Source organism: Elephas maximus, chromosome 22, assembly GCF_024166365.1.
Source record: "Elephas maximus indicus isolate mEleMax1 chromosome 22, mEleMax1 primary haplotype, whole genome shotgun sequence".
Lineage (NCBI taxonomy): Eukaryota > Metazoa > Chordata > Mammalia > Proboscidea > Elephantidae > Elephas > Elephas maximus.
The window spans coordinates 41,034,079-41,045,488 of NC_064840.1; the positions used below are offsets into that span (position 1 = coordinate 41,034,079).

Genomic DNA, 11,410 nt, shown 5'->3' on the forward strand with positions numbered 1-11,410 from the left:
ACCTCAAATAAAAATCAGTACTATTGAAATGTGACTTTTGCTATTACATAAACTTCTAGAATATCCCAATTTGCTTAGTGGTGTTCTAAAAACTAGTAAAATAAATTTACAAATAACTTGAAAACTTCCTGTTCCATACAGAATACTACCAAGGGAGGTGTGGTTTGCTAATCATTTTGCCAAACATTTGATTAAACTCAAAGATTCAGGAAAGCTTTTTTTTTTTTTTTAAATTCCAATTCCTGCTGTTAATTAATGGAGGTCCTTAGATAAATCTCATAACCTCTCTGGGCCTCAGTTACCTAACCAAATAAAATAAATAGGTAAAATTAGACTCATTCTAAGGTCCCTAACAGGGGTAAGATTTATTGATCTTTGAAAAGGTATTTGGGCTGGCCATTATCTTATGATGTAAGAGAGCAGAGAAGGAATAGTGAGGCAGTTTAAGTAGGCAACAGAGGTTATCTCAGTTTATAGAAAAATATCACCCTGACTGTCAAGCAAAAATGCAGAGGTAAAAACAATGCACTCATAGTCTACCCCTGAAAAAAAACAAAAAACAAGAAACTTTTTATATACTACCTTTAAGAAAGCATACAGCCAAAGATCAGACTCAATAATACCACTCAAGAGAGCCGAACAGTCAAATTCTATTTTGTATTCAGTAATTTTTAAGACTTATTTAGGGAGAGATTTTTAAGCTGTTTCATTGATTTCCTTACCATTTCTTCTCTTCACTCATTGAATTATTTCTTTGAAAAGCTTCTCCATTTTGACTATACTACTCACTCCTAGACGTACAAAGTTACATATGACACAGTGCCTACCTACTCCGCTTAGCTCAGCTGCATGAGAAAAAGACCTATGAATTCACACTACCGTGCACCATGGTCCACAGAAAGCTGTGGGATTCTCACGGGGCAGCCACTTGCTTACACACATAAGGACTCTCCCTCTTTTACCTGTCACTATATCCAAGTAAAAAGCTTTTATTCTTGCACGTGTCAAGACAAATCACAACTATAGAATTTCAATGTCTCTGTTTTTCATTATATAAAATAGCGTTGTTTCTAAGAAATTTTTTTTGTTTGTTTGTTTCTAAGGAGGTGTTTATTCAGAATTCCATCAAGGTAATATGCCAGCTAACTTCTGAAGTTAGATTCTGTATGTTCAACCTATAACCTCATATAGTACTCAACCAAAATATATGGTCACCTTGTTGAATACTTTGCAGTTCAGGTATGCCAGAGGGGAGAGAGAAAAGGGGAAAGTCGAGCTATCAGCCTTTTTCCTAACAGCTAATTTTGAGTGGCTAGTTTACATGTTTTTTTTAGTTTACATGTAGGCTTCTTGGAATACTTTGAGGAATAAACAGTTGATGTTTAACTGGCTTTAAACTTTTTTCCCCACTCTTTAGGATAATTCCAGCCCTACCACTCCAGAGGAGAATGAAACTTCTACTACAACAACCAGTGCCTTAACCATCCAGGAATATTTTGCCAAGCGGTTGGCAGAGCTAAAGAACAAGCCACAAATTACAGCTACAGATCCTGACCTTTCAGAGGCCCGAATTGAATGGAAAATGGGAAAGAAAAGAAATAAGGAAGCAAAAGATAAAAATTTGGAGAATAACACCCAGCCTAAAAAGGAAAAGCCTCAGGAACAAGAAGAGAGCCCCAGGTATGCGGCCAAGAAGAAAAGAGACCAAGTTGAACAACAGCACAGAGACCCTTGTTGTGACGAGAATTCTGAATATTCTGCCGAAAATGGAAAGGATTGTGTGTGGCCACCTGATGACAAGGACTTTACCCCAAAGTCAAAAAAAATGAAAGAAAAGAAAAAGTTGAAAAAGCAAGTAGAGGCATCAGTGGACCCTATGCTAGATGAAATGCCAGTGAAAAAGAAGAAGAAAACAAAGAAAAGTTCCAAATAAATTATCTCCAGCCAGGGCCTTCCGACCACTCTGATGTTGGTACGCGCCAGGGCAAAAACATTTGGCCTGAAGTCAGGGCATAGTTAACCTGCGATGGTTTGTTCACATCTTTTAACATGCCCGTCCATTGCTGAGTCTTGCCCTCTCACCACATACTTCCCAAATCATATTCCCAGAATAATTTTTTTAATGTTCCATTAAATGTTCACGGTTCTCGTCAGCAAATAAATTTCTGTTTAGACTCTGAGCCCTTCACCATGAGTGTTTATTTGTATTCATACGAATACACTGAGTCATGTATGTATGCACATGTGTGTGAATATATATCACAGTCTGTATTTTCTATTGATTTCCTTTAGTAACTTCTAAAGGACTTAGTCTAATTAAAGGATTAAGAGTCAATAGTTTGGATTCAGATAGTTCCTTTTGTTCTGTAGCCAACTGGTGCATTTTTGCCAAGTAGGAATTATATGATTACATTCCCAAATAAGAGGGTTTTTTTGTTTGTTTTGTTTTGGTTTTGATGGGGAAATTGTTTTAATACCCTCCCTTCCCCTAAGTAAGTCCCTGAGTGGCATGGCTGTTAAGCACTGGACTACTAGCCGAAAGGTTGGTGGTTGAAACCCACGCAGAGGCACCTCAGAAGACAAGGCTGGCAGTCTGCTTCTGAAAGATCACAGCCTTGAAAACCCTGTGGAGAAGTTCTACTCCTTGCACATGGGGTTACCATGAGTTGGCATTGACTCAACTGCAGCTAACAGCATCAACTTCCACTAAACAATAGCAGCCATGTGTTCTAAGGTCTCCCGAAGACTATAAAGCATCATGAAGGAATTCTTGGGGACAGTTTGATCTTTCAGCTTTCATAAGAGACCTTTTGTGGTTCCTACACTGAGTGTCAGTAGTCGGAAGCCTTTCCATTTGGTGGTGCCTGAGGACAAATCACCTATAGTGGGCTCTGCCTTATTTATAATGATCAGGAAAGAGGTCCTCAGAAGATTAAAAAAAATTGAGAGTCTAAGATCATGACATTAATTTCATCTTCAGTCAGTCTCTAGATTTGGGCTGCTTTATGAAAATTATTAAAAAAACAAATATTATATAAATATTAAGATACTTTTCAGCCTTGTTCACTGCACATGATGTGGCCTCGCTGTATTTACACTGCCTTCTCCTGTCACACCTTAGTATGCCTCCCTGTGTGTGGTTCAGCTTTCTCCTCTGTGGGTTTTCCAGATAACTTCAGAGACGTTCACACCCTCTGTGGGACACAGAATGAAAAAGAAAATGCATGCTTAAGATTTAGAAGTCTAGCCCTACTGTTTCCTCATCCTTGATTCCCCTCCTGTTTCTTTGTTCTCTTTATCACTTCCTTCTTTTCTTCTATTCGCTTATGATTTTATTCCTTTTTCATTCTCCATTTATTGTTTAGTTCCCAGTCTGTCCCTCCCCTCTCCCCTTTCTAGTTACTGACTTACCCATCCTTCTGTTGCAGCCTTGCTACTGATTGGTCCTGCTTCTGACAGACATGTCAGAGTAGCTGTGGGGGTGTGGCAGGGTGCAGGTGGGTGTTCTCCACTTGATTAATAGATTGTTACTGGCTAACAGGAACTAAAACACACACGATCAGATGAACTTTTGCTCTTGATTTTAACTCTTGGGGTCGTATGTTAGATATGAAACATGGTCCCCGAGATTCTAAAATTGAGCCATGTGTAAAAATAAATGAAGAATGTTTGGTTTTAGCCTCTAAGAATAACGAATGGTGCTGATTGTTTAAAAAGACACACACAGAGAGCGAAGATTCTAATGAATTCAGAGCCCAAGGACTAGTCTCTGAGCTTTGTCATATCCCCCTGAGTTTCAAATCCCAGCCTGTGTTCCAGTCTAATAAAGTACCAACGGTTTATAAAGTCACTTTTCCTCACAGAGGGCACATGCCCAAGTTATCTGCTTGTCCTGTCTTGTATATGAAACTAGAGTTCCACAAAGGAGTGGGCATGTGTGAAAACTAAAGGGAACTGTTTGTTTTTAAAAAAATATGTTGGCTGTACTTTTTTTATTTTTTGTTTTTCTTTTTTTTATTAACTTTAATTTCCTTTACCAATAAACATGAAAGTCAGGAGAATACACAGAATTATGTGCAGGCGGAAAGAAGCAAATGGTTATTTTGGAAGCAGAAAAAATATATCTGGGTCAGACACGGGGCTGAAGGGGCTGGGTTGGAAGACCAGAGGAAGGCGTTTCTGAAGTTGCTAATTCTTGGGGTTAGGAATTCCAAGAGAGTTATACTGCAAGATTGCTTAGCTGTAACTTATATAGAGAGATCCTATGGAATATGATTATTAATATTATTTTAATGGGCTGGAGAAAGGACTCCTGAATGATTTTAATCATTGAGTGGGTAACCTAAGAATGAGGTACATGCTCAATAAGAACTGGCTGTGTGCCCATTTGCTTTGAAGAGGATGGAGGCTTTTTATTTTTTTCTAGAAATTCTCAGCTTTTGTTCTTCTCCAATGTCTCTTTTTCACTTACTTTTCATTTACTTAGTTTTCTAGATCTAAGTAGAAATTCCAACAAATATGTTGAGAATTGCATATTGTAGGCTTGATATTTTTTAAATTGTTTATATATAGAGTACATGTTTTTTCTTAATTCACTGGGTAAAAATACATTAATTTTATATTCTTCAGTGCTTTCCTTGGCGTCCTTCAGTTTAAGATGGAAAGTAGATTTCAAGGAAAAAAACTGTCCAATGAAGATTCTTAAATATTGTCCTCTTATCAACCTTCTTTTCTCTGATACTAACTTTACTAGATGATAATTAGATAATTAATATGAGGTCTTATGTACCTGACCCTATTTCAAGTGCTTTAAATAAATAATTCAATTCGTTTAGTCCTCAGACAAACCAATGAGATCGCTATTATCATTAACCCATTTTACAGATAAAAGGGCCTCCGAGAGATCCAGCAATGCTTTAGCCCCCTCTCTACCATAACTACAGAACATGCTCGCTCTTTCTTAATCCTAGCCCTGGCACATCCAATCTCACTTGTCTTTTTTTTTTTTTCTACCATAACTACAAAACATGCTCGCTCGCTCTTAATCCTAGCCCTGGCACATCCAATCTCACTTGTCTTTAGCAATATTTTTTGGCACTGAAGCTCTCACTTCCCAAGTCATTATTTTTAAATGAGATTGTATTTGAAAGCAGCTGATAAACTGCAAAGGATTTTATAACTAATTCAAATTAGTATTGCTTATATGAGCTACAGAAAATATTTCCAGGTGCATTCCACATAGAAATGGATTTGTCTTTGCAACTTGGTCAAGAGGTCGGCAGGAAATTGGATAAGTAACTCAATTTCTTAGAACCTGTTCTCAAGCCTATAAAAAAGGACAGAGTTTCTTCTAATTTAAAGAAATTATTGATGCTTCTGAAAGGTGAAATGAAAATGAGCTTTCTCTACTTCACCTGTTCACAGACTCCAGCAGGAGCAAGCTGAGATCTGTTTTTGTTTTTTTAAATCACATCAGAGAAACGCCTCAGCACAATCTCTCCGAGTGATCTCAGCCTCTGGATTGGAAAGCAGCCGCTGTACTTAGATTTTAGTAAGAACTTTCCTATCACCACCCTGTTTATCTTGTGGGATTCTGCAGCCACTGCAATTTAGAGCCTGTTGTGCTGTCATATGGTGCTGGGGAGGTCAGACTGGGTGCTCTGATTTGTGATTTTATATGCTACATTATTAATGAGCAAATTAGCATCATGTCCTAATAAAGATGAAGATTAAACTCCTTGCAAAAAGTACACAAACTCTTTAGGAAATACTGAATATACTACAATTGCATGCACAAAGTTTTTATGGAACCATTAAGAGAAGGGAAAAGGAAAAAAAAAAAAAAGGTGAGAGAAAGATAACATGTGAAAAAAGGGTGGGTGGGAAGAGGGTTGCATTTGGGTTGCCAGAGTATTATGAATGGCTGCAGTACGGGGGCTAATGCAGGCATGCTCCACAAGCTATTTCCTCCCACCTAAGACTGCACAGCCATCAGTGAAGGTCCATAGATGTGCTTGCTTAGCTGCAAGCAAGTTAAATTTTGTTGCAAGTATTAGCAGTGAACTTTTAAGGAAAGCAGAAATGAGTTTTTTAACAGAAGAATTTTGTGATTCTATCAGTCACATCTTAAGTTTTCTTTTGGTATTTTCCATATTGGGTTTCCCTAGATAAAGGGACATGAACGCTGAAAAGCAGTTAATTCTAAAAGCATTTACTGAGAGTCAACTTCCAGCTAGATGCAGGCCAGTTCAGGATTGAGTGAGTAATCCATCACAGATATAGCCATACTCAGGATCTAAAGATCTTACCTTTGTATCTGAACGTTGGTATCATTTAGAATGGGCCACCATATCCTGGAATAATCTCTGTAAGGTGTACCCAGGACCTAGCTTCCTCTACACTGGCTAGATGATGTTTCATCCCCTTTATCACTCATGTGAATGTTAGTTAAGTTGGATAATAAGCAGTGAGAAACTCTTGACTAACTCATTATATGACTTTGGCCTGAGTAGTGACTTTCTACTAAAATCTCCTTTATTAACATCTTTATCTCTGTGACAAATAAGTAAATTTATATGCCCATTCCTCAACTTAGAGTGCATTAAAAATATTTTGCCAAAGTGGGGAGGTTCTAAGCTGAAAAGATCTGCCAGAAAGATAGAATCCAGCCCCCTTCCCTCCCCATCCTGTCACCAGCATATCTGCTAAGGGCTGGGGTGGGGATGCATTATCCTAGGAACAGTATGGAAGAAATGTGAGATAACCTTCAGGTAGCCTTACTTCACTTAGCAACCAGAGACACCCCTTGAACTTGGGTGGGGGTGGGATAAAAAAAGGTATTAAAAAAAAATTGTTCTCTGGTGAAGGGTAAGACAATACATATAATACTGGGGAAGTCAGCACAACTTGACCAAGGCAAAGGCATAGAAGCTTCATAGACACATCCAAACTCCCTGAGTGATCAAGTTACTGGGCTGAGGGCTGGGGACCATAGTTTGGGGGAGGGGAGGGGGTGTCTAGCTCAATTGGAATAACAGTTTATAAAGAAAATGTTCTATATCCTACTTTGGTGAGTAGTGTCTGGGGTCTTAGAAGCTTTTGAGCAGCCATCTAAGATACATGTACTGGTCCCACTCTTTCTGGAGCAAAGGAGAATGAAGAAAATGAAAGTCCAAAGGACTAATGGACTGCAGCTACCACAGCCTCCACCAGACTGAGTCCAGCACAACTAGATGGTGCTTGGCTACCACCTCGGACTGCTCTGACAGGGATCACAATACAGGGTCCCAGACAGAACGGGAGAAAAATGTAGAACAAAATTCGAACTCACAAAGAAAGACCAGACTTACTGGTCTGACAGAGACTGGAGAAACCCCGAGAGTGTGGCCCCTGGATACCCTTTTAACTCAGTATTGAAGTCACTCCTGAGGTTCACCTTTCAGCCAAAGATTAGACAGGCCCATAAAGCAAGCAATAATACACATAGCTCAACTATGTATATGAGACTAAGTGGGCACACCAGCCCAAAAGCAAAGACAAGAAGGCAGGAGGGGACAGGAGAACTGGACGAATGGAAATGGGGAACCCAAGGTCGAGAAGTGGAGAATGTTGACACACCACGGGGTTGGCAACCAATGTCACAAAACAATTTGTATATTAATTGTTTAATGAGAAACTAATTGCTCTTTAAACTTTCACCTAAAGCACAATTTAAAAAATTTTTTTTTCTTTTTGTTAAGTAAATGCAAAACTGCCCAAGGCAAACTCCAACTCCAGCCTTCAAAACTTGGAAAATGAGGTTGTGAGAAGTCCGGGGCTTAGTGGCATCCTGCCTTGCCTGACAGAAGCATCTTCATTGTCTCTTCCATCTTCATGAGTTGCATGGGTTCCCCAGATGAGAGACTTCATTCCAAGTTGTTTTAGTCTTTCTCCTTAAACTATCTGAGACCCCATACATAAAAATTCCTTTTCTGAATCTCCCTTCTCTGGATACTCCCTGAGCTTTTCTTCTCCCGGCGTCTCCTAAGTGTGAGAAGGAAATAGGAAGTTCTTGAATATTTTTGAGTCTCTGCTTCTCTTCATTCTCTCACTATATATGTTCATAGGAGCCCTGGTGACACAGTGATTAAGCCCTCGGCTGCTAACCAAAAGATCCAGGGTTTGAACCCACCAGCAATCCATGGGAGAAAGATGTGGCAATCTGCTTCCGTAAAGATTTACAGCCTTGGAAACCGTATGGGGCAGTCATAGTCTGTCCTATAGAGTCACTATGAGTCGGAATCAACTGACGGCAATGGGTTATGTATGCTCATGGTTTATGTTTCTGCTTTCTCTGCGGACAATTCCCAGATTCTGTTTTTACTAGCGTTAAGTTTTCTTCCTGCATTTTCAGTTCAGCATCCCAAACCAAAACCAAACCCATTGCTGTCGAGTGGAATACAACTCATAGCGACCCTCCAAAAAAAAAAAAAGCCAAGCCCGTTGCCGTCAGACCAGCTGGTGGGTTCCAACCACTGACTTCGGTTAGCAGCCTAACCACTGCACCACCAGGGCTCCTTATAAAAAAAAATATATATAGTGACCCTAAAAACAAAAACAAACCAATTGCCATCCAGTCAATTCCGACTCACAGCGACTCCATAGGACAGAATGGAACTGCCCCATAGGGTTTCCAAGGAGCAGCTGGTAGATTCGAACTGCCAACATCGGGTTAGCAGCAGAGATCTTAACCACTACACCACTAGGGCTCCATAGTGACCCTAAAAAAATGGCCCCTCAAATTCAGTGTGTCTGAAACTCTTGTTCGTTCTTTGCAGACCACCTTGTGTGCGCTGTTACTGTTATGGGTATGCCTATGCTCCCAGTCACTCTGGCTTTAACATCTAGAGTTGTTTACAACAGTTCATCCCACTGTCATCAGTGTACTAGGCAAATCCTTGCCTTCTTGAAACTCACAACTTAGCACTCCCTCCCTCTTGGCCTCTCTGCCTGGTTAGTCCTGCCCCCATCATCTCACAAATCTATCCATTCTCATTGCCACCCACCTAATTCACTCCTTAATACTTTTTCCCTGGACCATTGCACCCTCTGCTTAGCTAGTCTTCCTGTCTTCAGCCTTCTTCCCTCTAGACCATTACTGTGGCTCTTCTGTATAACCCCCTCTCTCCCTCATGCTGGACTTCCCGTCTCTACCTACTGGCCTTCAAGGACTGCCTCAGATGCCATCAACTCCTTCCCTAGCCTTTCCTAATCTGGGTCCCGAGAAACAATCTCTCTCTCTTCTGAATCTTCATAGTGCTTTCTGCTCTCATCTTCATAGTGCTTTCTGCTCTTATATTATTTTTTGGTTATATCATTTCCTGTTTAACTCTAGAACCTCTGAAGATGAAGTTAATCTTTGTATCCCTACAGCCTCCAGGACAACACCTTGTACATAGTAGGTACAGAGGACTCTCTTAAATGAATAAACAAAGGAATGGACCACACCTAGGCAAAAACAGTGCTCTGAAGGCAAGAAGTATATCCCAGGAGGAAGGTGTCTGACCAGGGATACACAGCTCCCTCTCTGGGGTTCCCTCAAATTCCCACACTGTAACCCATGTATGTACCTTCTCACCCAACTTGTTTAAGGACTGACTATGAATCCCCATTCCTCCCTTAGGGCCTTCCTAATAACCATCACCTTGCTATGGGAATCTCAAATGATACAACCACCCAGGGCTTTATTTTAAAGTCTACCTTCCTCTGGTTTTACAGGTCAAGTGAGAAAAGGACTCAATATATTTTCATTTTTGCCTCCATACCCACAAGAGGAGAAAATGCAGTCAGTGCTTACATAAACCTGGGGACCCTGTCACAGGAAGGTGGCTGCACATTCTCTCTCAGATGAGGAAGTAATGGCACCAGCAGTCCTAGTGCTCTAAAGAGCTATCGCCAGGGCTCCTTAACTGCTTTTTCATGTTTGCGACTATCACTCATGACTGACAGGCTGTAGGATGAGACACATGAAGGTGGGGTCAGGTCATCCTGAAGACATCGGAGTCCCAGGAAGGTTTAGGCCTCAACCCTGGAGGTGGTAACCTGTGAGCAGACCCTGGGGCAGAGGCGGGGTGTGGTTACATTGACTCAGACTTCTCAGGTGACAGGCTTCAGGATCCTGCCCTTGCCTGGAACTCCTAGGCAGCCCCAATTTGGGCCAGTTGTTGCAATTTAGCCTGGAGGGATTACAAAATCCTGCTGTGATGGGGCAAGGGCACTGTCAATCTGAGATGCACGAGTGACGTTAACTGAGCTGAAAGAAAGAGAATGGGTGTACGCTGGACAATTAAGCCAGCTAGTCTTCCCAGTCAGAGAGTCTTCCAAATGTTTGTCCATGAGACAAGAAATCATGCTCGCCTCAACCCTGTGACAGCCGAATTATTATATTCCTCATTTGATAGATGAAGAAATAAGCTCAGAGTTGTTAGCACCTTGACCAAGGTCACTGATTAATAAAGTGATAGATGGAATGTTTACCACCCAGGATGTCTCCCCAAGCTCCAACCTCTTTTGATCATAGAAAAGTTATGGATACTATATATATATATATATATTTAATAATTGAATTCATTCTACTCACAGTGTTATTTAGTAGTCCATTTTTAGATGTCAGGTGCCTTCATACCAACCACAATATAATTCATAAGCAAAAGGAGAGGTATACAAAATGGTGTGGAAAATTATCATCAGATGGACAGCACTTACGTTCATTTGGTCATTCATTCTACAACATTAAGTGGCTAATGTGTAGCAGGCTGTATGCTTGGGGCTAGGAATACAGATATGACAAAGACTTGGCCCCAGCCCTTAAGAGACACACCATTTAATTAGCTGGGTCATGAAATTTGGAAGAACTGAAGCCATTATGCTTCATTTGGGTATTCACAATTTTGTGTTTCCAAATTAAAAAGGAAGTTGTCAACCTTAAACGATTTTGCAAGCCAAGGAATGCTCATTTGAGCAGCAAAATTCCTGTGCATGGTGGAATCGTTATGCAAGTTTTGTCTCTAGTTAGCAGGAAGTAGTGCGAGACCTAATTTATGCTTCTCCGGGGAAGGTTACCCCTTGAAACCTGTTGCCATCAAGTCGATTCCATCTCATAGCGAGCCTAAAGGACAGATTAGAACTGCCCCATAGGGCTTCCAACGAGTGCCTGGTGGATTCAAACTGCTGACTTTTAGTTAGCAGCTCTTAACCACTATGCCACCAGGGTTTCCCAGAGAAAGGTAAAGAGTGATAATCTAAGGATCATTTTGTCTGAAATCCCTTTATCAGAGCTAGGCTTGTGCATTAATGAGTTTTGCTTTGTGGACCTTGGAGTTTTAGAACTGGAAAGAATCTTAGGAATTTCACCAAAAAAGTGCAACTCAGG

The 11,410-nt window shown here is 40.5% G+C and overlaps 1 protein-coding gene across 3 annotated transcripts in view; it reads left to right on the plus strand.

The window, feature by feature from the left end:
- PINX1 (PIN2 (TERF1) interacting telomerase inhibitor 1) overlaps positions 1 to 2,180 on the plus strand; it is a 163,101-nt gene extending 160,921 nt beyond the window's left edge. For all 3 annotated transcript variants that reach the window (XM_049865210.1, XM_049865212.1, XM_049865211.1), the window contains exon 7: positions 1,418 to 2,180. In XM_049865210.1, the coding sequence (XP_049721167.1) occupies positions 1,418 to 1,933 (516 nt within the window). In that variant the 3' untranslated portion in view covers positions 1,934 to 2,180. The remainder of the gene's footprint in view (positions 1 to 1,417) is intronic.
- The last annotated feature ends 9,230 nt before the right edge of the window (positions 2,181 to 11,410 follow it).